General features: G+C 43.1%; 1 protein-coding gene across 4 annotated transcripts in view; it reads right to left on the bottom strand.

The window, feature by feature from the left end:
- CUX2 (cut like homeobox 2) overlaps positions 1–27,853 on the bottom strand; it is a 534,292-nt gene that overhangs the window by 243,296 nt on the left and 263,143 nt on the right. For all 4 annotated transcript variants that reach the window (XM_040416060.1, XM_040416062.1, XM_040416061.1 and 1 more), the window contains exon 4: positions 7,896–7,974. In XM_040416060.1, coding sequence (XP_040271994.1) covers positions 7,896–7,974 — 79 coding nt within the window. The remainder of the gene's footprint in view (positions 1–7,895; positions 7,975–27,853) is intronic.

Raw genomic sequence — 27,853 nt, 5'->3', positions numbered from 1 at the left:
CTGTTATGGTGGATCTGTGGGTGGCTCTTATTGGGGTCTCTGGATGGCACTGTTATGGGAATCTGTGTATGACAGTTATGGGGGGGATCTATGGATGACACATATATAGCATCTTATGCTATGTGTCATCCACAGATCCCCTCCATAAGTGTCCCTGTAGTGAATGACCCTCAATACAGGGGCTGGGGGCCGGCATCTGCTTTTATAATGACAGTGGGGCTCGTGTAGTGACTGTATTCTACTACACAGGCCCCGCTCACTGTATATTATCGTATCTATAATAGTTAATTGTTATGTATATAATCGGGTAATCAGCGCCTGTATACTTACAACTACAAGCGCTCGGTAGCAGAGAGGAGGGAGGAGGCAGGCCGGGAGGATGGGCGCTGGCAGCGTAAGTCACTACGTCATGCGCCCACGCCGCCTGCTTCATTCATAAAGTGGGCGGCGCAGGCGCGTGACGTAGTGACTCACGCTGCCAGCGCCCGTCCTCCCGGCCTGCCTCCTCCCTCCTCTGTGCTACCGAGCGCTTGTAGTTGTAAGTATACAGGCGCTGATTACCCGATTATATACATAACAATTAACTATTACAGATACGATTATACAGTGAGCGGGGCCCGTGTAGTAGAATACAGTCACTGCACGGGCCCCGCTGTCATTATAAAAGCAGATGCCGGCCCCCAGCCCCTCCTCCCTCACAGCTGATACACCCGCCGCACGGCATCGCAGCGGGTGTATCATTGAAAATTCGGCAAAATCAGCAGCATTCGCCCCATAAGACGCACTGCTATTTTTCCCCCACTTTTGGGGGGGGGGAGTGCGTCTTATAAGGCGAAAAATACAGTATTTAAATTCCTGCTTACTCTGGGCTTTGAAGTCAAGGAGGCGGTCCTACATATATACCTGCATATACCGTACACCTGCATGTCACTGGATACATCACTGACACTGATATGCACAATGAGGTGCAGGTGTACATCATGTGATTACTGCAGCCAGTCATCACTGTCCTCAGAGTGAGACCGCCGAAGACATCCTCGCTGTAGTTTTTAAACAAGCAGAAGCAGGAGGACTGGACCAGTGCTGAGTAAACAGTGTTGAAGAAAGGGGTGAGTAAACCATGAACTTTTGTTATTGTAGGCTGTGAGGAATATGGATTATTATTTTATGTCAGCCATGTTCCCACACCAGCCATCAGCATCAGATTGCAGAGGTAGTGAACTCCATAGGAGGGCCCTGCTTCAAAGCCCAGCCATCTGGCAGAGAACATCTTGCAGGCCACCTTTGTTTACAATTTCTCCCCTCCATTCAGCCAGCCAGGAACCCAGCTAATGAAACAGGAAAGACCTCTCTGCAGGGGGACTAGGCCAGGGCCCAGTTCAGTCAGAATTATCAGATATATTGGAGCCGGCAGTTCATAAGAAATTATGAATTCCCGATCCATCACAGGCATAAACCCGATACATATTTGTGTTCATGTGGCCACGATGAACAGGCCAGTGGTCGTAGTTTGGTGGTGGGAGGCCAGGGAAGGGAGATATACATATCTCCCCACAGAAACCACATAACGGTACCAGGTTTGGACTCTACTTGTAGCCGGAACCCAGGCGGGTCCGTTGGTCCCAGAGCCATCTCCCTGTGACATTCTGGTCTGGAGCTATGAACCCTAAAGGGTTTTGTGGGTCATTTGCTGCCAGCCCACAAGAGGGGGAGTGGATGCCTCCCTGAGGCCGGGAGGGGAGGGGCCGGCTACAGGTTAAAAGGCTTGTGCCAGCAAGCGGGCGTGTCTTTTCTCTGAACGAGGGTCACATCATGCCATGAGTTTAGAGGGACCTGCAACCTGCTGACATCACTGCCCTCCATGTGACTACAACAAAGAACTCATCACCACCCAAAGGACCCCTATACCTGGTAAACTGGACTTTTGTTCTGTTTAATCCTGTTTGTACCACACCATCTGTATTTGTAACCTCAGACCACTATATATATTCTTTGTGTGTATAGTGTTATTTCTAATGAGCCCTTCAGGCGATTAAATATATAATTTAATCTTGCGCTGTCTTGTATCTCCATCACGAATCCCCACATCCGTGTTTCGGCCTAATTATATGCTACCGCGGGTTCGTTTCTTATCCTATATAATCCCGTTAGTGGACCAGGCTTATATCAAACAAGGAACTGGTGGCAGTCTTTCCGGGCTAAGAACCCCTTGTTTCACTGGGGCAGTGAAAAGGCTCTCTCAGCTTGTTGCCTCTCTGTGCCCGTGTGGACAGGAGCAATCTGTGAAAACTGTACTAAGACTGACCTTACCCGCTCTCCCAGGAGGGTGTAACGTCACGCCTTGGTAACCAGTGACCATATCGTATCTAGTTAGCTCGATGTAGTTGACGTCCGGCGTCAGTCGGAGTACGGTATTCATCACATAGGCTATTGGAGGCCTCCAAGATTTTTGATGATCTCAGACAACCCCTTAAATGACAGTGTTGTAAGTATTAGCATCAAATGTGTGTGCATTAACCCCTTCTTGACATGCGCCATACCTGTACGGTGCTGCACAAAGAGAGTTTCCGCCGCGCCATAATAGTACGGCACGCTGATCAGGCGGGCACAGGAACTGTGCTTGCACAATCAGCGGCAGAGGCCCAGCTGACCGCTGCATCTGTCAGTTCTAATGCATGACAATAAACAATGTACTGCAATGCATTGTAGAAGGGACCAGATCCTCGAAAATTAAAGTCCCCTAGTGGGACAAAAATAAAAAGTTTTAAAAAATATCATCAAATTATTTTTTTTACAAGTAAAAAAGGACCTCTTTTTTCTCATCAAGCCCTTTAAAATTGAAAAAAAAAGAAAAAAAGATAGACATATTAGGTATCACTGCGTCTGTATCGACTAGTTCTATAAAAATATTGCATTACCTACCCTGTCAGGTGAATGCTGTAAAAAAATTAAAAAAATAAACACTATGCCAGAACAGCCATTTTTTGGTCACCTTGCCTCCTAAAATATCCTGCAAAAAACAAGCCCCCACACAAGACCATCACCAGAAAAAATATATATAAATATATATGACATTCAGAAATGGTGACGCAAAAACACAATAAAAAAAAAGTAAAATGCCTTGTTGTGCAAAAGTGATAAAACATAAAAAAGCTATATAAAATTAGTATCTCTGTAATCATACTGATAAGCAGAATTATAGAATTTTTCCCACACGGTATATGCCGCAATAACAAAACCCAAAAAGCAATGACAGAGTTGCTGCCTTTTCATTATCCTGCTTCCTAAAAAGCAAAATAAAAGGTGATCAAAAACTCATGTGTACCCAAAATAGAACCAATGAACACTTGTCACACAGCTCCGTCGAGAGAAAAATAAAAAAACATGTCACTCTCTGAAAATGGCTGTACTGGTACCCCAGAGCCTATTCAGTAGCAACATGACACCCATAAAGCAATCCATCAAAACCTGTGCTGCAAAAGCCAAAAGGTGTTCTTTCCCTTCCAGACGCTGCAACATACCCATACAGCAGTTTATGTCCACATTGATGGCAATCGAGTACCCATTAGAACCCGCCTAACAAGTTAAAGGGAGTGGTGTGTCTCAGATGGCAAGAGTTGGACATAGCATATGGGCAGCAAAAACTGCCCCTCAAAAGCCATATGGCCCTCCATTCCTTCTGAGCCCTGCTGTGTGCCCAGCAGCTTACAACCACATATGGGGTGTTTCTGTAAACTGCAGAATCAACAAGAATAACAAGGTTTGTAAACTCAGACATTACTCATATGAGGGGTGTAGTTTCTAAAATGTGGTCATTTAAGGGTGTATGTCTATTATGTAAGCCCCGCAAAGTGACTTCATAACTGGTCCTTTAACCCCTTAAGGACTTAGGACGTATCGGTACGGCATGGGTCCCGAGTCCTTAAGGACCCATGACGTACCGGTACAACATAACTTGAAATCGGTATTCCGGCGCCCCAGGGGTTAAACGGAACGGGATTTCGGCTGAAATCATTCAGCCGGCATCCCGTAACCATGCACGGGGGGGTCATTTGACCCCCCCGCATCGGCGATCGCAGAAAACCGCAGGTCAATTCAGACCTGCGGTTTGCTGCGCTTTCTGCAGTTTCTGATCCCCGCGGGCCCTGACCGCGGGGATCAGAAGCTTTAGTGTCCCTAAAATATATATTTTACACCCCCCCTGCACCCCTGCATGATTTTTTTGCCGGCGGGTGGTGCAGGGGGGGGGAGTTGTGGGCGGTGGGGGCGGTGCGGGAGGCGGGCGGTGCGGCAGGCGGGATCGCGATCCCCCGCTCGCCTCCTCTTGAATAATCGTTGGTGTCTAGTGGGTATACCAGGGTGCCAGCACATTGCTGGCACCCTGGTATAAACGGCTGACATCGATGATGCGATGTCAGCCGTTTAACCCTTTCCATACAGCGGTCCGTACGGACCGCTGTATGGAAAAAGTTACCAGTAAGAGGGAGCTCCCTCCCTCTCCCATCGGGGGGCTGCTGTGCCTTTGCAACCCCCCGATGGAGAGGGAGAGAGCTCCCAGACAGCCCCCCGACAGATCCCCTCCTTACCCTTCCCCGTCTGCGAAGTTCTGAGCAGTACTGAGCAGACGGGGAAGGTTCCTATGGCAACAGGACGCCTGCTCAGGCGTCCTGCTGTCCATGGTGCTGAACAGATCTATGCTAAAAGCATAGATCTGTTCAGTGTAAGTAAAATACAGTACAGTACAATATATATTGTTCTGTACTGTATTATACAGACATCAGACCCACTGGATCTTCAAGAACCAAGTGGGTCTGGGTCAAAAAAAATGTGAAAAAAAAGTAAAAATCAAAAAACACATTTATCACTGATTAAAAATGAAAAAAATAAAATTCCCTACACATGTTTGGTATCGCCGCGTCCGTAACGACCTGATCTATAAAACGGTCATGTTACTTTCCCCGCACGGTGAACGCCATAAAAATAAAAAAATAAAAACTATTAGGAAATTTAAATTTTGCCCACCTTACTTCCCAAAAAAGGTAATAAAAGTGATCAAAAAAGTCGCATGTACGCCAAAATAGTACCAATCAAACCGTCATCTCATCCCGCAAAAATCATACCCTACTCAAGATAATCGCCCAAAAACTGAAAAAACTATGGCTCTCAGACTATGGAGACACTAAAACATTTTTTTTGTTTCAAAAATGAAATCATTGTGTAAAACTTACATAAATAAAAAAAATATATACATATTAGGTATCGCCACGTCCGTGACAACCTGCTCTATAAAATTACCACATGATCTAACCTGTCAGATGAATGTTGTAAATAACAAAAAAAAAAAACGTGCCAAAAAATCTATTTCTTGTTACCTTGCCGCACAAAAAAGTGTAATATAGAGCAACCAAAAATCATATGTACCCTAAACTAGTACCAACAAAACTGCCACCCTATCCCGTAGTTTCTAAAATGGGGTCACTTTTTTGGAGTTTCTACTCTAGGGGTGCATCAGGGGGGCTTCAAATGGGACATGGTGTCAAAAAACCAGTCCAGCAAAAGCTGCCTTCCAAAAACCGTATGGCATTCCTTTCCTTCTGCACCCTGCCGTGTGCCCGAACAGTGGTTTACGACCACATATGGGGTGTTTCTGTAAACTACAGAATCAGGGCCATAAATAATGAGTTTTGTTTGGCTGTTAACCCTTGCTTTGTAACTGGAAAAAAAATATTAAAATGGAAAATCTGCCAAAAAAGTGAAATTTTGAAATTTTATCTCTATTTTTTATTAAATCTTGTGCAACACCTAAAGGGTTAACAAAGTTAGTAAAATCTGTTTTGAATACCTTGAGGGGTGTAGTTTCTTAGATGGGGTCACTTTTATGGAGTTTCTACTCTAGGGGTGTATCAGGGGGGCTTCAAATGGGACATGGTGTTAAAAAAACAGTCCAGCAAAATCTGGCTTCCAAAAACCATACGGCGCACATTTCCCTCTACGCCCTACTGTGTGCCCGTACAGTAGTTTACGGCCACATATGGGGTGTTTCTGTAAACTACAGAATCAGGGCCATAAATAATGAGTTTTGTTTGGCTTTTAACCCTTGCTTTGTAACTGGAAAAAAAATATTAAAATGGAAAATCTGCCAAAAAAATGAAATTTTGAAATTGTATCTCTATTTTCCATTAAATCTTGCGCAACACCTAAAGGGTTAACAAAGTTTGTAAAATCAGTTTTGAATACCTTGAGGGGTGTAGTTTCTTAGATGGGGTCACTTTTATGGAGTTTCTACTCTAGGGGTGCATCAGGGGGGCTTCAAATGGGACATGGTGTCAAAAAACCAGTCCAGCAAAATCTGGCTTCCAAAAACCATACGGCGCACCTTTCACCCTAGGCCCCGCTGTGTGGCCGTACAGTAGTTTACGGCCACATATGGCGTGTTTCTGTAAACGGCAGAGTCAGGGCAATAAAGATACAGTCTTGTTTGGCTGTTAACCCTTGCTTTGTTAGTGTAAAAAATGGGTTAAAATGGAAAATTAGGCAAAAAAAAGAAATTCTCAAATTTCATCCCCATTTGCCAATAACTCTTGTGCAACACCTAAAGGGTTAACGAAGTTTGTAAAATCAGTTTTGAATACCTTGAGGGGTGTAGTTTATAGAATGGGGTCATTTTTGGGCGGTTTCTATTATGTAAGCCTCGCAAAGTGACTTCAGACCTGTAGTGGTCCCTATAAATTGGGTTTTTGTAAATTTCTGAAAAATTTCAAGATTTGCTTCTAAACTTCTAAGCCTTGTAACATCCCCAAAAAATAAAATATCATTCCCAAAATGCTACAAACATGAAGTAGACATATGGGGAATGTAAAGTCATCACAAGTTTTGGGGGTATTACTATGTATTACAGAAGTAGAGAAACTGAAACTTTGAAATTTGCAAATTTTTCTAAATTTTTGGTAAATATGGTATTTTTTTATGCAAAAAAATTTAACTTTTTTGACCCAATTTTAGCAGTGTCATGAAGTACAATATGTGACGAAAAAACAATCTCAGAATGGCCTGGATAAGTCAATGCGTTTTAAAGTTATGAGCACTTAAAGTGACACTGGTCAGATTTGCAAAAAATGGCCAAGTCCTTAAGGTGAAATAGGGTTGAGTCCTTAAGGGGTTAAAAAAAAAAAACTGTTTTGGAAACTTTCTTGAAAATTTGCAAAAAAAAGTATTATAAAAATAAAAATAAAAATTTATAAAATGATGCCAACATAACGTAGACATATGGGGAATGTTAATTAATAACTATTTTATGAGGTATCACTATCTGTCTTAGGGCTCATACACACAAACATATTTTCTTTCCGTGTCTGTTCAGTTTTTTTTTGCAGACCGTATGCAGAACCATTCCCTTCAATGAGTCCGCAAAAAAAACTGAAGTTACTCCGTATGCCTTCCGTTTCCGTATTTCCATTCCGCAAAAATATAGAACATGTCCTATTATTGTCCGCATTACCGACAAGGATAGTACGGTTCTTTGAAGGGCCAGCTGTTCCGTTCCGCAAAATACGGAACGTACACGAATGTCATCCGTATTTTTTACGGATCTGTTAAAAGCAGAGAAATTAAAATTTTGAAAATAAAAAGGTTTTCCAAATGTTCTGTAAATTTGGGATTTTTTTTAATAAATAAAGGTAAAACATATAAACTCAAATTTACCACTAAAATGAATAATGATGTGTCATGCGAAAACAATCTCAGAATCGGTTGGATGAGTAAAAGCATTCCGACGTTATTACCACATAAAGTGACACATCTCCGATTTGCAAAAATAGACTGTCAGGAAAGTGAAAAATGACTGTCAGGAAGAGGTTACATGAACATCAAACCGGGGCAGTGAAAAGAAAAATCACCTGGTGCTTCAATGAGTTGCTTGTATACGCTCAGGAAGGCGGCCTCTGCTTCTTTGCTTCTTTTACTAAGAGCAACAACCTGGTAAAGAGTCAAAAGAAAACACACTATTACATTACTGAACACTGCTACAAGTTCTGCATATGCTCTATATATAGGAAAATACTTGGGTGCAAAAACCATTGTTGCTTCTGACTCCTTAATACTCTTATCATTGCTACTTTTACTATAAATTACCATCTGATTGTTTATGCTATGGTGCCAAAGACAGATCTGGATAGATGTGGTCAAAAAATGAATAATGGGCCAAGAGGGCAGGCAATGCTTTGGAACAAACATTCATACGTGCTGCAATTATTGTGGTAATGTAGGGATGATTCATCGTTATTACGATCATTCATCCCCAGTTTCCTTGCCGGCAGCACATCCCTGTTTACAAAGGGAGATGTGCTTGCAACGAATGAGGACTTTAAGTGGAACATGAAAGATGCAATCACTCGATGAATGAGAATTTGCTTTTTCATAGGTGTGATCAGCAGCACCTTTACACAGGGTAAAACCATGACTAAAAAAACATGCCTGTTTTCAGCTACTGATTCTGCTACTGATTTTACTGCTATCAATTTTGTGTGTGAACATAGCCTCAAAGAGCACTAATGACGAAATCCCTGTGTCAAGGATTTATTTGCGTTTTTATGGCATTTTGCATTTTTAAGGCATTTTTGTTGTGTTTTTTAGAAAATAAAACCCCTCCATTTCCAGATCTAAGTCTATGGGAAACAGTAGATGCAGGACAAGCAGGCATTTATTTTGGAGTGGCGTTTTTTCACCCTTGGAGTGGATTTTCTGGGTCCAATGGTCAATGAGTCTGGCGCTTTTTCCCTCACTGCCTGTTTTTTTTTTTTTCATAGACCTTCATTGGGTTTTCTTGCTCCTTCAAAAAAAATGCATGCATGATGTTGTTTTTTAATGACATTATTGTGTTGCATTATTTTAATCAATGCTTTTTTCTTATACATTTCTGCAGGGAAGCACATACTTTCCTAAAAGAAAAAAAATCACAGAGCCAGTCCTTATTGTTAAAGTGCATAGAATCCCTTTTGGCTTGCAGGGAACAATAAAAAAAAAAGTGTGATCAACCAGCAATTTTGATAAAAGCAGCCTTCTATTTTCACTTCATGCAACATGTTGTTAAGGAAATGAAAATAAAAGGTTGATTTTATTTAAAGTGGATTTTAGTATTCTATTGAGGCAATCAGGATACCCCTTCTTTCTTGCTAAACTCCCATTCCCCCACGACAAGGTGAACAAGGTGCCTAAAACAATAAATGTGGTGCAAGCCAGGTATGCCAGTTTTTTGGCACTAATGGTGCCAAAATTCTCGTGCATCTTGATTAGTCATTGTTTCAGTTTTCCCATTTGAGTATTCATTTAAGACTATGTTGACAGCCTTGATTGATTCATTGAAATCTAGTTAAAATATACCTTAAGCATTCTAGGTATAACACAATGAAAATACTAAATATATGTAACTCAACTGCAGTATAAACTTCAATGTACAGATGTGTGTTCTAAACTAGATAGTATGCTGAGAGATATGTGGCAGTGAATGTATAGCCACCATTGTTATTCCATCATAGACATCTACAACACGACCCATGAGTAATTTTCCAACCCCTATTCAAAAAAGTTTGTACACTGTGTAAAATGTAAATAAATGTAAAAAGAATGCAAAGATTTGCAAATCTTATAAAGACATGTTGAAAGTGAGACATTTTACCGTTTCATGAAAAAATAAATCATTTAGAACTTGATGGCAGCAACACGTCTCAAAAAAAGTTGGGTCATGGGTAACAAGAGGCTGGTTAAGTAAATGCTGCCTTTAACCTGTGCCAGTCACTTCACTGGTCATTTACCACAGAACACAGTTCAAACTCCCCACCTTCATCCACAAAGCTCTCCACAGTTCTGAACCTTCCTACATCTCCTCCCTAATTTCTGTCTACCACCCTACTTGTGCTCTCCATTCTGACAATGATCTAAGATTCCACAATTTAAACCTCACACTCCCTATTTGAAGACCTTTCTCGAGCTGCAACAGCTCTATGGAATGCACAGCCCCAGATAATCAGGTTAATTTCCAACCTCCATAGATTTAAACGTGTCTTTAACCACCTCAGCCCCTATGGCTTAAACACCCTTAATGACCAGACCACTTTTTACAATTCTGCACTACACTACTTTCACCGTTTATTGCTCGGTCATGCAACTTACCACCCAAATGAATTTTACCTCCTTTTCTTCTCACTAATAGAGCTTTCATTTGGTGGTATTTCATTGCTGCTGACATTTTAACTTTTTTTGTTATTAATCGAAATTTACCGAAATTTTTGCAAAAAAATGACATTTTTCACTTTCAGTTGTAATTTTTTTTAAAAAAAACTACATTTCTATATAAATTTTTCTCTAAATTTATTGTTCTACATGTCTTTGATAAAAAAAATAATGTTTGGGTAAAAAAAAAAATGGTTTGGGTAAAAGCATTTACAAACTATGGTACAAAAATGTGAATTTCCGCTTTTTGAAGCAGCTCTGACTTTCTGAGCACCTGTCATGTTTCCTGAGGTTCTACAATGCCCAGACAGTAGAAAACCCCCACAAATGACCCCATTTCGGAAAGTAGACACCCTAAGGTATTCGCTGATGGGCATAGTGAGTTCATAGAACTTTTTATTTTTTGTCACAAGTTAGCGGAAAATTATGATTTTTTTTATTTTTATTATTTCCTTACAAAGTCTCATATTCCACTAACTTGTGACAAAAAATAAAAACTTCCATGAACTCACTATGCCCATCACGAAATACCTTGGGGTGTCTTCTTTCCAAAATGGGGTCACTTGTGGGGTAGTTATACTGCCCTGGCATTTTAGGGGCCCTAATGCGTGAGAAGTAGTTTGAAATCAAAATGTGTAAAAAATGCCCTGTGAAATCCGAAAGGTGCTCTTTGGAATGTGGGCCCCTTTGCCCACCTAGGCTGCAAAAAAGTGTCACACATGTGGTATCGCCGTACTCAGGAGAAGTTGGGCAATGTGTTTTGGGGTGTCTTTCTATATATACCCATGCTGGGTGAGAGAAATATCTCTCTAAAAGACAACTTTTACTATTTTTTTATACAAAGTTGGCATTTGACCGATATATTTATCTCACCCAGCATGGGTATATGTAAAATGACACCCCAAAACACATTGCCCAACTTCTCCTGAGTACGGCGATACCACATGTGTGACACTTTTTTGCAGCCTCGGTGCGCAAAGGGGCCCAAATTCCTTTTAGGAGGGCATTTTTAGACATTTGGATTCCAGACTTCTTCTCACGCTTTAGGGCCCCTAAAATGCCAGGGCAGTATAAATACCCCACATGTGACCCCATTTTGGAAAGAAGACACCCCAACGTATTCCGTGAGGGGCATGGCGAGTTCATAGAAGATTTTCTTTTGGCACAAGTTAGCGGAAATTTTTTTTTTGTTGTTTTTTCTCACAAAGTCTCCCTTTCCGCTAACTTGTGACAAAAAGTTAAATCTTTCTTGGACTCAATATGCCCCTCAGCGAATACCTTAGGGTGTCTTCTTTCCGAAATGGGGTCACTTGTGGGGTATTTATACTGCCCTGGCATTTTAGGGGCCCTAAAGCCTGAGAAGAAGTCTGGAATATAAATGTCTAAAAATGTTTAAGCGTTTGGATTCCGTGAGGGGTATGGTGAGTTCATGTGAGATTTTATTTTTTGTCACAAGCTAGTGGAATATGAGACTTTGTAAGAAAAAACAAAAAAACAAAAACAAAAAAAATCTATTTCCGCTAACTTGTGACAAAAAAAAAATCTTCTATGAACTCGCCATGCCCCTCAAAAGTGATCTTTTTATAGCGCCGCAGCGATTTTACGGTGTTTTTGCAGTGATCAAAAAAAAAAAATTCTGTCACTGCGGTGGGGCGGACTGAACACAAGTGTGTGCACAAGATCAGGCCTGATTGGGCGAACACTGCGTTTTTTGTAGAGCCTATAGAACATGTCCTATTCTTCTCCGCAATTGCGGACAAGAAAAGGCATTTTCTATATAGTTCTGGCAATGTGCGGATCCGCAAAATGCGGAAAGTACATTGCCAGTGTCCGTGTTTTGCGGATCCGCGGTGTCTGTGTTTTGCGGATCCGTGGATCCGCAAAACACATACGGACGTCTGAATGGAGCCTTACAGGGGGGTGATCAATGACAGGGGGTGATCAGGGAGTCTATATGGGGTGATCACCCCCCTGTAAGGCTCCATTCAGACGTCCGTATGTGTTTTGCGGATCCGCGGATCCATGGATCCGCAAAGCATATACGGACGTCTGAATGGAGACTTACAGGGGGGTGATCAGGGAGTCTATATGGGGTGATCACCCCCCTGTAAGGCTCCATTCAGACGTCCGTATGTGTTTTGCGGATCCGCGGATCCATGGATCCGCAAAGCACATACGGACGTCTGAATGGAGACTTACAGGGGGGTGATCAGGGAGTCTATATGGGGTGATCACCCCCCTGTAAGGCTCCATTCAGACGTCCGTATGTGTTTTGCGGATCCGCGGATCCGTAAAACACATACGGACGTCTGAATGGAGCCTTACAGGGGGGTGATCAATGACAGGGGGGTGATGAGGGAGTCTAATATGGGGTGATCACCCCTCTGTCATTGATCACTCCCCTGTCAGGCTCCATTCAGACGTCCGTATGTGTTTTGTGGATCCGCAGATCCGCAAAACACATACGGACGTCTGAATGGAGCCTTACAGGGGGGTGATCAATGACAGGGGGGTGATCAGTGACAGGGGGGTGATCAGGGAGTCTATATGGGGTGATCAGGGGGTTTAATAAGGGGTTAATAAGGGATTAATAAGTGACAGGGGGGGTGTAGTGTAGTGGTGTTTGGTGCTACTTTACAGAGCTGCCTGTGTCCTCTGGTGGTCGATCCAAGCAAAAGGGACCACCAGAGGACCAGGTAGCAGGTATATTAGACGCTGTTATCAAAACAGGGGGGTTAAAAAAAGGGGTTAAAAAAAAATCGGATCTACAGCCTGCAGATCCACTCGATTACCTGCAGTTCCTGTGAACGCGCGCGCCTGTGTGCACGCGTTCACAGGAAATCTCGCGTCTCGCGAGATGACGAGCCGGCGCGTCCACTCGGAATAACAGGGCCGCCGCAAAGACGCAATCCTGCGTACGGCGGTCCTGTAGTGGTTAAAAACACATCTTTTTAGGTAGGCTTATTATATTCCCTACACTGACTCTTCCCCGTTTACCCCCCAGCCCTCATTCTTCAGAAGCGAACACCAACATCCAACAGTAATTCCCCCACACAATGAACTAGCTCATGCAGCTCCATCTGTACTACGCTATTTAGTACAAAGATGGCTGGACTATGTTAGAAAACAAACAATTTTACCTTTTGTGTCAACCCCATTTTCTCATAGATTGTAAGCTTTTGAGAGTAGGGCCCTCACTCTTAATGTTTCAATTGTAGAAGAGCCTAATTGAAGACGCCTAACAATTTAAAGGGTGCTGTGTGTCTCAAATGGTACCAGCTGGGCACATCATATTGGGCACAGAAAACTTTTCTGCAGCCTTCTTGCCTTCTGAGCCCAACCATGTGCCCATACAGCAGCTTACATTTACAGTTCTGGCATTGTGAGTCTGAGATAGCACCAGCTATGCACAATATATTGGGCACTGAAATGCCATATCTTTGGAAAACTTGCAATTTTCACTTTGCACAGTCCGCTGTCCATTAATTTCTGCAAAATATCTGTGGCATCAAAATGGTCACTCCACCCCTTATACCTTGAGGGGCAGAGTTTCAAAATGGGGTCACTTCTCGCGGGTTCATTTTTTCACCACAGAGCCTCAACAGTTGTCAGCACAAGCTGCATAAATCACAATATTCTGCCTCAAAATGTCCACGGTGCTGTTACACTCCTGAACACTCTCATACGTTTAGGCAAAATAATAGGGGCACATGTAGCTTGTTTCTAAAACCAGGAATCACAGCATAATAATAAGAAGGCTGACTTTTACCCCGGCACACAATGGGCTCAAGATATTGGGCACTGAAATGACATATCCGTGGAAAAATTGCAGTTTTCACATTGTACCATCTGCTGTACATTAATTTTTGGAAAACACATTTTTGGAAAACACATTTTGGGGTCAAAATGGTCATTACATCCCATAGTAAATTCTGAGAGGGATGTAGTTTCTAAAATGGGGTCACTTCTTTTTTTGAGGATGGGGTTATTTTTTTTAATTTAACCTCAGAGACTCTGCTGTTGTTGACCAGTGCTGTATTATAAATCACCAAGCTAGGCCTAAAAAGTGAGTCTAAAAGCATGGATATCCAGTACTAACAGGATTACTTGATGCTAAGAATATGCTTTTCATTATGTAAACAAGCATGCATACAGCTTGCCAGCGTGTCCGAGGACCTAGTTCTTTCCAGCTCCACTCCCCACTGAGATGATTGGTCATCATGGCCACTGTTGTCGTTATAATCATCAACCACATCCTCCTGCACAACCAACTCCTCCTCTTCCTGCTCCTCCTTCTTCTCCAGTGGTAACTACTCATCCTCCTCTATGGGACTTTCTCCTCTATGGGACTATGGGGTTCTCAACAACTATAGTGTGGCCAGCAAGTCATGTAAGCTGTCCTTCTTCCGCCGTCCCTTGTCCCATCAGAGTGAGCATCTGCTCTAAGATAAATGTCAGTGGTGTAAAATAGTTGATGATGCAGTTGTCCCTACTGACAAATCTGGTGGCATCTTCGAATGACCCAAGTATGTGACAGCCATCTCTGATAAACTGCCACTGCCTGACCTCGAAACAACACATGCTCCCTGCTGAGGTAGTCTGGTGCATGACTGAATCAATCACTGCTTTACGCTGCTCATACAGACGCTCTAGCATATGCAAGCTGGAATTCCAGCGTCGCTGATCAAGTAGTGCAATGGCAGACTGTGCTGTCACTGCAAGTGCAGGAGGGAGTTCCTAGCTACATAAGAATAGCTGAAATGCTATGACAGTCTCCTGGACATGGCTAGAACCCTCTGCAAGCCAATGTTCTTTTTTTTAAAAAGCATTACGATTACATTTATCATGTGCATCATGCTGGGAGCATGTGCTATTTCCTCCTAATGCAGTGTGGCCACTATGTTACTACCATTGTTGCTGACCATCTTGCCCAGTTGGAGTTGGCAAGGAGACCAACGAGATGTTTGCTGCTGGATGCACTTTAGCAACTAATTGGCTGTGTGGCTATTCTTGCCTAGGATGAGAGACTGACACAAACATGGAGGTGTCAACGGGATGTTTGCTGATGGATGCACTTTAGCAACTAATTGGCTGTGTGGCTACTCTTGCCTAGGATGAGAGACTGACACAAACATGGAGGTGTCAACGGGATGTTTGCTGCTTGATGCACTTTAGCAACTGATTGGCTGTGGGGCTACTCTTGCCCAGGATGAGAGACTGACACAAACATGGAGGTGTCAATAAGACCTGACCTTGTTTCTAGTGGTGCTGCCTTGGGGCTGCAGCAAAAAACATTGACCTAGTGGGCCAAGACATGTACTGTCCCTGCCAGTAATAGCTGCTCCACTACTGTACGTGGATGCAGCCTGGCTGCCACAAAGGAGACCAGGAGAAGGAGGACACTCTTGTTGCACTAGATGGCACCATTTCTATTTTCCCACAGAAACTGCCGCTTCATGTGATGATGGGAGACACTCTCAGAGAGCTAGCGACAGCTGAGCTTGGCTTAGGTCTGGCACATTTTGAGCCTACACACACAGTATCAGTAGTATCACCAGTCTACAAGCTGACCATAATAGAAGTAGATCTAGCCTGGCAGTTTTTGGGAGGTTTCTGGCCATACATTGCCTCTGCTTTTTATTGCCACTGCCGCAGCCACCACCCTCCCCCTCTGATGTCACCTCCTCCTTAGCAGCCATATTCAGCTTCCAGGTCCTGTCTAACACAAAATAATTATCATCATCATTGTCATCCTTACCCTCCACGCCACTTTTATCAGACTGTGATATGTCATCATGGGCTCCTTGGGCTCCTTCCCGATTCCCTGTACTGTATTTGCCCCAAGTACCACTGTTACTACCACTGCCCCTACAGCCGTGGCTACAAGTGACACTGCTACCACCACCACCTACACAGCTATGCATGGGGTCCCCCGCCTCCCACTGATCCTCCTCCTCATGGCAGTCCAAACACATCATCAACAGGGAGACTCTTGAGTATCACCATAGCACATGGCGGGGTTTTGTTGCTTCTGTGGATGCAAGGAGGAGGAGATAGAGGAATGCTGTGATCCCTGGTTCCAAGGTATGCTGTCAGACTCAGAGGTGACATCCACATCATCACACTGTGACTGAGAGGAGAAGTGAGCCATCCTATCCACAATCTCATCCTCTTTGTTATCAATAAAAATGTGGCCTCCGTCCGAGCAAGGGAGAACTGTGGCCTGCTGCTGCTACAACTAGTACTACTAGTTAAATGGCTGGTGTTGCTACCGCTGTTTGCCCTACTATACACATTCTGTCTTTTTTTTTTTTTTTTTGCAGTCTTCCATGTACCAGACATAAAATTACAAGTGTTTTTTCTGTAATTTAAAGACAGAGGTGGAATTAAATGTCCCTCCCCTTGTACAAACACATTGCACACTGGTTTTCACAATTTACAATGGTAATAATGCAATTTTTGCAGTAAAATGCCTTTGAACTACATGGTATGATGCACTAATGCATACACTAAGGGTGAAATCATATCACCCGCCATCGCTGGTTTAGTCACAGATTCTGTGAAAAAGACCAGACTAAAAAGTCCTGCAAACTGGATTCAGAACGGAAACTGAACAGACTCCATTGTAGTTAATGAAGTCTGTTCTATTCCATTCGGGTCAGTTATGTTCCCTCTCTGGCATGTCTATTATTTACATTGTTCCGCTGCTCTAAATAGTAGTGATGTGTACCCAGCCTAAGACGGGTATAACAATGGAATTTTTGTAGTAAAATGATCGTTGAACTATGTGGTCTGTTGCAGTAATGTGTCCCCTAACACAGGTACAAAATGTGATTTTTTTTTTATTCAGTAAAATGTGTTTGAACTACAAAATCTGTTGCAGTAATGTGTTCACTAACAAGGGTAAAAATGCAATTTTTGCAGCAAAATATCTTTGAACTAGATGGTCTGTCACATAATGCCTTTACTAAAACGGGTATGATAATTTGCGTTGCTGCAGTAAAATGCTTTTTCTGTAACTGTTATCTTGCAGCAATGTACAACACATTCAGTAGCACTGGTATAATGCACTGAAATGCACAATTACAAATGGTAAGTTTAGACAGGTTTTTTTGGAGGAAAAATGTGCAGTTGCTTGGCGTTTGTAGCAGAATGTATGCTATTGGGGTGCTAGAAATAAGTCTATGAACTGTACTGAATTTTGTATTTCAGTACTAGTTGCCAACAAGATGTATGAAACACAGAACTCACTCTATATACTTTCCCTGATCAAAGTCCCTAAAATATACTCAATTTTATCTCCCCATTCTCTCCCTTTACTCTGTTTATAGTGTCCCTATCACACTAAATTAGTGGCTTGTGTCTGTAATAGCCTTTTTTGAGACACTGTCGCAAGACATCCTTTCAGGTTGCAAGTTGAACACACAATTGTAATTCCTCTTTCTCTACAGAAGGACCTGAATGGCTGATCAGCCTGCCTTTTAGTCTTTGATCCAATCAGACCAAGTCTTTCCCCCACGTACATCATGCTATCCTCCATCTTCTTCCCCCTCTTCATTTTCCCTGCCAATATTCAAAGTAAAATGGCACTGGGTACCATTTGTATGTGAATTATAAATTCATAATGAATCTGATTAGTTTAGAATCGATTCATTAAACTACAACCAGTTTGGCTCTGATTAAACTGGTTTGTGGAGTCTTATCTCCTGGTTCTTTTCCATTAACCCCTGCAAGGAGGTATGGATTTTCACAATCAGTTTTCCAGGTCACCAATTGGTAGTTAGAGTGCTAAAGAAACAGAAGTGAAGTCAGGAACCTTGCCAAGGGTCAACACCAGGAAAATGGTTATGACTGTACTGGATGTGCAGTCAGAGTAAGGGTCAGATACAGAAGTAGGACAGTAAGTACCACAGGAAAAATCCATAGAGAGAAGCAGGAGTGAAATCCAGTAGCAAAGCTAAGGTCAGGGTCAAAGTCAAGTAGCAATAAGGAACAAGAGCCAGATAAAGGATGCACCTTAATTTGCAGGAAAGGTAGTGTGCCAGGACTGTGGCATTGAGGATCATGGCCAGCAGTGGAGGAGAGGAGAGCCACGACCATAACCAGCAGAGCCATGGCTACTAGCAGGAGACATCATTGTAGAGGGGAGTCAGGTTAACTAGACACCAAACACAGTCGACGGCATGAGTGTATAACTGAGACGAGTATATTCCATGAGAAGAACATATAATAGCCTAAACATTCAAGGCTATATAAACAATTCTGTAATGATAAATCACTTTAACTGAACAATATCCTGGAAATAACAAGCAGTGCTTTGCAGAAATGCTCTTATTTTCCAAAAATTATGTCTGAGGTATGAAAACTTATGAGCGCAACTGTAGATGAAGCAACATATGTAGCAAGTCATGTAAAAGCCACATCTCAATGATGGTCAGATCACATATACTGCCCCTGGAAAACATCACACTTCTCACATAACTCTCAGTCATTGATGTTACAGAAGAAGCAGTTATTATATTTAGACACAGAAAATGTGTTTCACTTGAAATGGTTTCCTGCAGAAGGATATACGCAGCACTTATGATCAGCTATCCTGTTTTATTTAGCCTTAAAATGATGGCTGACTTCAGCCCTATTGATTGCATTTTGTGTTGATAAGCTGGTGTCTGCCCCAACTCCCATGAAAATCTTTCCACCCCCCTAATCTATTTATGCTCTGAGACAGCAGCTTTCCCTTAGGGAAGAAGGACAGCAGATATAATCATAAAGAATTTCATTAATGTGTTAGTGTGCAGATCTGGCACAGGGTTTCCAAGAAAGCATGAGATGTGTGGAGGGGCAAACTCCATACTTGCACAGACACTAGCCAGAATGGGTGGTTAGATCATTGGCAGCTCAGACTAATAGACGCCATGGAGAAGGGAGGAAGGGGCTCGGCCACTGCTACGAGAAAATGAGGCAGCTAGCCTAACAAAAGAGTTGTTGATGTAATAACATTTAGCAGATGCTCCATCCCAAATTCAGTTACTTAATACAATGTAGTTAAAAGGAGTAATTGCATGTTATGTGAGCCTCTTTACAGCTAGACAGCATCATAATGCAACTGGATCAGATGAATGAACTCATGAAGAGTAACATTGCCTTACTATAATTCCTTTTATGGATAAAGAGTATGTTATCGCCAGAAGAGATGGTCTACATATTTTTCAGAGGTCCAGCAATCAGCTGAAGCCCCCACAAGAGACTATAAATTACATGTTGTGGACAACCAGTATACTACATCAAATAGATAACAGTAGAAAGAAGCGCATGCTTGTCTAAACACTGAAGAGGATCCAAGGTGGCAATCTATGGGTGTTGGAATTTTTAGTTAAAGTTACTTAAATTTTCAACAAACTTTGCATCAATCAATAGTACAGTGTGTGTACATAAGGAATCACTATTTCTGGCCATTATATGTCTTGTATCTGGCATTTTTAGCAGTTTTCTACTTTGTATAAAATATCTTTAGTTTTCCATTTTCCTAAAGCTGGTGGATGGGAGACTAGTTCTTATACAATGCACACAGAATGTAAAGGTAAATCTGCTTTCTAACTTTCTCTCACTCACATAGAAGCAACCCAATGACCATGGATGACATTGACTGATCGGCATGGATGTGAATAAAGCACTTAGGTTGAGATAGAATCTGTCTATTAGCTGGTACAGTTTCTCTATATGTGTCACTCCTGTCTCACTCAGCTCCTGCTCACTTCTCCCCCTACCCTCTCCATAGATATCACTTGACATGTGTTCTGATCTGATGTTTCTTTTTATCTAGAATGGTGTATGGAAAATGCACTAAAAAACAATACTTGTCTAGCGAAGTGGTGGTCAAACAGTAGACAGCAGAGATTTAACTATAGATTGCAGTTAGACTATAGACTACTACACGTGAACTATGGGCTAACAGTCACTCTGTCCCGAAACAGTAATGCAAGTGTTTACTGTATGTCCCCTGTAACAGTACTATGTATATTATCCTTGAATTATGATGATATGCTTGCCAGAGGGAAACTGATTCTAGAACTGACCCCATAGTTTTCTGTGGAATCATTCATGGTTTGGTGCATTAGTTTAAATGTATGATGTCTCCTAGGACTGGACAGAAAAATGCTGCATGCAACGTTGTTCTGTCTGTTGCTATCAGACCATGGACACTGGACCATGCCGTAAAAGTGCAGATACAGATATATCAGTTGAGTCCAGCTCCAGCAGGAAAAAAACAACTCACTGGATATACCTGATATATGTGTGCCCAGCCTGAGAGCAGTCCCCACTCCGGCTAGCAATTCATTTGTGGATGGAAGAAATGCATGACTGGATGTGGCTTCCACCAGAGATCACAGATGTTAATCTCTGGGGTTAGAGAAGCTGGATCCACAGCAATCAGTCGATCGCTGGATCGGTTTATGCATACAAAGGGTGTTATCTTCATCAGACAACCCTTTTAAGCTGGAGTTAATGTGTCTTAATGGAGCACGGCTAAAGAAGATCTAAGAAGCCATTAGTGAGGAAAGTAATTTGCAGGTAAGCAATATGAAAAGCCAGTGACTCCTGTATAATATTCAGGACTGAAGCTACACATCCACTTTAACAGTGTTCATTTGACAGCTAGCTCTGTAGCAGTGGATAATTTCATAATGACTCATTATTTGGCTGAAATCAGTAAAAAAAAAATACATTAACATACTTTGTAAAGAGACAGAGTGGATATTTAAAATATTTTATAATTTGTAAAAAAAAAAAAAACACTTCTATATTAGAGATTGAATGGCAACATTAAATGAGAAAAAAGAGAAACATTAAAAAACATTAAGTACACAGAATGATTCCTAGCACAGCACACTGGCAATTTACAGATGAATAATTAGGGTATAAAATACAATGTCAGCATTAGTGTAGGAAATTTCACCGATTTTAATGACAAAAACGCAGTACTTTGAATGCACTAATTTCCTATTGCTTAGAGATGTATTCCGATGTGCCAGTCTAGATATGACAGATATTCTGCTGAGAATCACAATCTCATCCTGGTCCAGCCCTCCGTGCTGATGCATTGTACCTAGAAATGCTCTTCGTACGTCAGTAAGCAATAAATTGAGAGCTTTGATAAAGCAGGTGATATCTGTAATGCTGATATCTAGCCAGCTCATGAACACATTGGCTATGTACTGTGGGGTCTTATCTGACATCTTAACCCCCTTGCTCATAAAGTTTGAAAAATTCAATTTCAAAACATGAGTCATGTAATGAAGTCAAGACTGGAAAAATCTTTCTGTGTAAGGAGCCCAAAAAGTATTCACTTCATACTTCTTTTGCTTCTTTCCTCTGTCCACTCCTCTTAGTATATATTGTCTGTATACTAGATACATTTATTTAAAAGGGTTATCTGAACTTGACAACTCATTTTTTTTTTTTTAAAGGGGTTGTCCGGGTTTAGAGCTGAACCCTATCATACCCATAATTTCACCCAGGCAGCCCCCCTGACAAAAGCATAGGAGCATTTCAGCTCCGATGCTCTTTCTTGCCCTGCGCTGGGCTCCTTTATTTACTATAACACACTGCTGGGCGAAGGCTTCTGCCCAGCAGTGATCCCGGTGACATCACCCGCTCTGATGGGCTGGCTTTAGCGCTGCCCTAGCCGTTTTACAGGCTAAAGCCCGCCCATCATTGCCGGTGACGTCACCGGGATCACTGCTGGGCGAAAGCCTCTGCCTGGCAGCCCTGTGGAGAGCCCGGTTCGTCACCGGAACTCCAGAAAATGCGTTTGCCCTGTGCGATTTAGCACAGGGCAAAAGAGATCATCGGAGCATGAACTGCTCCGATGCTCGTCAGCGGGCTGCCTGGGTGAAAATGGGGATATGTCCAGGTTCTACTACCAGACAACCCCTTTAAAAAAAGACTCTACTTACAAGTCCAGTTGCAGAAAACTGGACCCAGCCACATGAATGTAATATGACATGCCGCTGCAACTGAATGAACGATTAGGTAACACGTATCCAAAGCTAGAGTGATAACTGCTTAGCAGCACTCCACTCAGGCTAAAAGAGGTGGCCCCTGGGAAGGAAATTCACTTTACCGCCATTCATAGACCCTAAAAATGACATATAGATTGTCTTTTCTTTTAACTCTTGCTGGATCCTAAGGCTAGTTTCCCACCTACGGCAGCAATTCCAACAGGCTGTTCCGGAAGAGAACAGCCTGCCGCTATTCTCCGCAATCTGGAGAAATCTCCATGTCTTTGATGGGAAAATATATTAATTGTCACATAAAAAATGTAATTCTGTGGGCGTTGGAGGTGCATGCATTCAAACTGTACTCCCCGAGTCTGCCCACTTTCCAACTGATGCATAAGGTTTGGTGGTCCATTAGGGACTTATTGGACATTAGGGGCTGCACAAAATATACTCCGCTGTGGCATAATGAGCACCTGAGGGAACTGTACAAGTTAGGGGTTTTGAGGGGTGGCCGCAAAAGGGGATTCGTTATGATCATCAGGTTTTTGATAATGCTACAGCAACTCCCATTGGAATATGGCTTACAAAGGTCATTTTTTTATGCGTACTTGCAATTGAGACATGCTATGCAATATCAGGAGACGGAAGTCTCTACCGCCATTACCCCTACTGTGCTGTTTGACCGGGTAGTAAATGCGTCCGCCTCTCATAAACTTATCTCCTTTGCCTATGGGTTCCTGGAGAGGTGTCTGGGGAATCCGATGGTTGGTATAAAAGAGAAATGGGAAGCGGATGTGGGGTCCTTAACTTCTACTCAGTGGCGGACAATTCTGGAAAACACCCCTATGTTATCTCTTAGTGCAGTTCATGTCACGGCCTATGGTGAACGCCGTGACACTGTTGCCACACTTGCGGTTGCCCGCGGCAACATCTTGCTGTGAGAGCATGCGGTGGCAGTGTCTCGGCCTCGGCCTTCTGGGTGATTGCCGTGACATGGTTGCCACGCATGTTGTTGCCGGTGGTTACGTGTTTGGTATGCTTGTGTGTGCACTTCCCCTTTAAGTTGTAGCCTCCTTCTGTCTGGTGCTGTAAGGGTTAACTCCCTGACTGGGTGTGGTCACTTTCCTTATATCTTCTGTGGTTTCCTGGCTGGAGAGTTGTACTTCAGCTATGGTTGGTGCTGGAGCTCCGCTCCAGTCGAGGGGGTTCCATCTGTCCAGTGAGGGCCACCCTTGTGGTCATACTGTCAGGGCGGGGAATAGGGGAAACCCCCCACGTGCGGTGTCAAAGGGTAAAAGGGGATCAGCTTGGCCAAAGGGAGTAATAAGGGAGCAGGTCACCTCCTACAGCGTCCCTTATCCTCTCCCTGATTGTATGACCACAAGGGTGGCCCTCACTGGACAGATGGAACCCCCTGGACTGGAGCAGAGCTCCAGCACCAACCATAGCTGAAGTTCAACTCTCCAGCCAGGAAACCACAGAAGATATAAGGAAAGTGACCACACCCAGTCAGGGAGTTAACCCTTACAGCACCAGACAGAGGGAGGCTACAACCTAAAGGGGAAGTGCACACACAAGCATACCAAACACGTAACCACTGGCAACAGCATGCGTGGCAACCATGTCACGGAAATCACCCAGAAGGCCGAGACACTGCCACCGCATGCTCTCACAGCAACACGTTGCCACGGGCAACCCGCAAGTGTGGCAACAGTGTCACAGCGTTCACCATAGGCCGTGACAGTTCAACGCCGGGCACAACTGTTCTTGCTGCATAGGGTATACAGAACACCCCAAATGCTCTATAGGATGGGGATCCAATAGAACGCTCAGTGACCTCGCTGTGCAGAACCAGAGGCAAGCCTTATTCATATGATGTGGTCCTGTGGCGGCCTCAGCATTATCTGGACAGAGCTGTTTGATATGTAAGATACCATAAAAAATATTGTGATTCCTAGGATCCCAATGGTAGGTGTGTTAGGTCACACCCAAGAGCTATCAGTCGCGGAAGGGCAAAGGTTGGCAATGGCAAAAATGTTGTACTCCACTAAGAAACTGATTGCAAAGTACTGGATTCAACCTGGTGGTCCGAATAAGCAGGAACTGAGAGGGGTTATAAATCAGATGGTACGGTTAGAAAGGGGGAATCATTTTAAAAGGAGTACACTCACTAAATTCCAGAAACAATGGGAGACTTGGATTCTACACTCTGGTTTAGCCTCCCAGGAATTGACAAGAACATGGCTGGAGGATACTATGAGAATATCTAGTTCTGCTCGTAGAGTTGATGCCTTCTGAGGGGATGGAGGTATAGAAGTTTGCTGAGGGAGAGGAGGACACTGCACGGAGGAGGAAGGGAAGGGGGGGATTTGTGCGGATCAGTGTACTGTATGTTTTTACTGTTACTTTTAATGCAAAAATACCAATAAAAATGGTTTGGATAAAAAAAATGTAATTCTGTCGAAATAGATATTTAACTGTCAAAGATTAACAAATGTCACTATGAACAAGATGGCTACATCCACACTTGGGGGAAAAGTTGTGAATTTGTAAAACATACTGGGGGAGATATATCAAAACTGGTGCAAAAGGAAAAAACTGGCTTAGTTGCCCATAGCAACCAGTCACCTTGATCAGTTTATTTTCCAGAGGAGCTGTGAAAAATGAAAGGTGAAATCTTATTGGTTGCTATGGGCAACTACACCGTTTTCATTTGCACATTGATAAATCTCCCCTACTGTGTGGATTTTTCCCTAGATTCACTGTAGAACTGCACTGAAAACGCAACAGATTTATGTCCTGTGTACATACCTGAACTCAGATGTCGCCTAATTAGTGTAAAAAAAAAGTGTAATATTATAAATGTAAACCTTTCAAGATTATGGGATTTTCCATTTTTGCGTTGTTTGATTTTTACACCCTGCCTTCCTGGAGCCTTTTTATTTTTTAATTTACATAGCTGTACAAGGGCTTGTTTTCTGCAGGACAAATTGGACTTTTGGCACCATTTAATTTTGCATACAATTTTGCATATAATTAAGTGAGATTGGAAAAAAAAGCTATTTTGCCATAGTATTATAGATTTTGTTTTTACAGTGTTACCTACACTGCTTTTTTTCTGGCGGAACGCGCCGGAACGGCGTTCCACCACCTATTTTCGCCGACTCGCCCCGCCCCCCTTTAGTTACTGGGCCCAGCCGGCCCGCTGCTAGTGGCGTCGCTAGAGGGGGGCGAGGGCGGGCAATCGCCCCCCCTATGTTGTTCTTTGCCCCCCCGGGTGCCCCCCCGCTGATTCTCCCAGGTGAATACTAATGAGCACTTCCATTATGGAAGCGCTCATTAGTGTACCGAAGGACCAGGAAGTGGTGAAAACTCTGTACTTACCACTTCCTGTTCCTTGGCTGTCGGCTGTGCAGGGCTGCACACAGCGTGAGGGCGCTCTGTGACCTCACGCTGTGCGCGCCAGTTCAGAGCACAGTCGACTGAGGTGAAAGAAAATTGCAGGCGGCATCTGTCCAGGAGCAGGAGAGGTAAGTGTTTTTTTATTTTATAAAAAATGTGTCTGCTGGGGGCATAATGGGGGCTAATTGGAGGCATATGGGGGCTAATTGGAAGCATATGGGGGCTATGGGGCTAATTGGAGGCATATGGGGGCTAATTGGAGGCATATGGGGGCTAATTGGAGGCATATGGGGGCTAATGAGGCATATGGGGGCTAATGATGCATAATGGGGGCTAATGAGAGGCATCATGGGGGCCAATTAGAGACACAATGGGGGCTAATTAGACTATTAGAGGCATATGGGTGCTAATGAGGCATATGGGGGCTAATGAGGCATAATGGGGGCTAATTAGAGACATAATGGGGGCTAATTAGGCATATGGGGGCTAATAAGAGGCATAATGTGGGCTTATGAGGCATAATTGCTTATAATGGGGGTTAATGAGGCATAAGGGCTGATATGGGGGCTTTTTGACTGTGGTATCTTTGGGCCCCCCCTATATATTGTTCCTAGAGTCGCCACTGCCGCGGGCACTGGCAGCCTGGCTGTCACGACCGTCACTGGCAATTTTACTTGCATCCCTGTTCTCTAAAGGGGCGGTTTTAGGGGGCGGTCCTAGGGGTGGGTAGGGGAGTGGCCAGGGGAGGGGGGGTGAGTTCCACCACCTTTTCTCTGAGAAAAAAAGCCCTGGTTACCTACAAGGTAAAACTGACCAGTTCTCTTCATTTCCTGGGTAAGTATGATTATAGCGATACCACATTTGTATAGTTTTACTTTATAACTTTTTTGTATTTACATCTATGGAGCTGTGTGAGGGATCATTTTTGCGGAGCGATCTGTAGTTTCCAGTAATGCCTTTTCGATCACTTTTTATTAAATTTTCTGGATTAGGTGAAGCATTGAAAAAAAATGTCTAAGGTCCTTTCACACGAACGATATGGATTGTGTCAGGATGAGTTCAGTGAAACTCGCACTATTTCTCAAGAAAGTTTAGTCTGCAATTGTGTTCATTTTTTTCCGTGCGGGTGCAATCAGTTTTGATGCATTTCTTATGTGCGTGAAAAAATACTGAAGGTTTACAAACAACATTTCCTAGCAACCATCAGTGAAAAACGCACTGCATCCGCACTTGCTTCCGGATGCAATGCGTTTTTCACTGAAGCCACATTCACTTCTATGGGGCCAGGGATGAAAAATGCAGAATATAGAACATTGCTACGCAGAACTGATGCGTGAAAAAAATGTATACAGACCCATTGAAATTAATGGGTTAGGATTCAGTGCGGGTGCTATGTGTTCACGTCATGCATCGCACCCACGTGGAAAACTCGCTAGTGTGAAAGAGGCCCAATAGGCACTTATATTAAGCCCCCTTAAGATACTTGAACATGTGACCATTAGAATTAGCATTGCAGTCTATGGGACATTCAATACGTATGGCAGGGTTCTGTAGGAACTACTTCTGTGGTAGTCTCAGATCCTTCAGAGGGACCAAGGCTGCCAAAGTGAACTAACTGCTTCCCCAATCTCAGCATGGGGAAGCTCGGGAACATCGCTCCTGAGGGAAGCCACATCAGATGTTTAAAACAGCAGAAATCTGGAGGTTAAGGATTGTATGGAGCGGGCTGCTGCGCTGTTCCCACTTCATACGCAACGGGTGCCAATTGTATAATACAGCAGGCACCTGGCCGAAATGACCTAGATCAGCAATGACACTGAAACTGGTTGTTTAACCCCTCAAAAGTTCAAAAGTATTGCGGCACCTGTGATGTTAAGAAGAGGGATACGGATCGGCAGTGAAATTGAGGGGCTCCGATCAGTTAATGACAGTCTGGAGCCTGTTGAAGATTACCAGGCCTGCAAACTGTGCACAAGGAACAGCTCAGTAGGTACAGTGTAAGAATCCCATTCTTCATATAGATCTCTATTATGGTAATTGGGACAGAGGATCAAAATATCTCAAGTTCAAGGCCCCTAAGAGGGCTATAAAAGTTCAAAGCATCCCCCCTATTTTCCATATAAAAATATCTGAACAATAAAAAATAAACATGACAGGTATAGCCACGTCCGAAAATGCCTGAACTATGAAAATTTTTATATTTTAAAAACTTTCCTGCGTAG

The sequence above is a fragment of the Bufo bufo genome, chromosome 2 (assembly GCF_905171765.1).
Source record: "Bufo bufo chromosome 2, aBufBuf1.1, whole genome shotgun sequence".
Lineage (NCBI taxonomy): Eukaryota > Metazoa > Chordata > Amphibia > Anura > Bufonidae > Bufo > Bufo bufo.
This window is presented reverse-complemented; position numbering and strand designations above follow the sequence as displayed.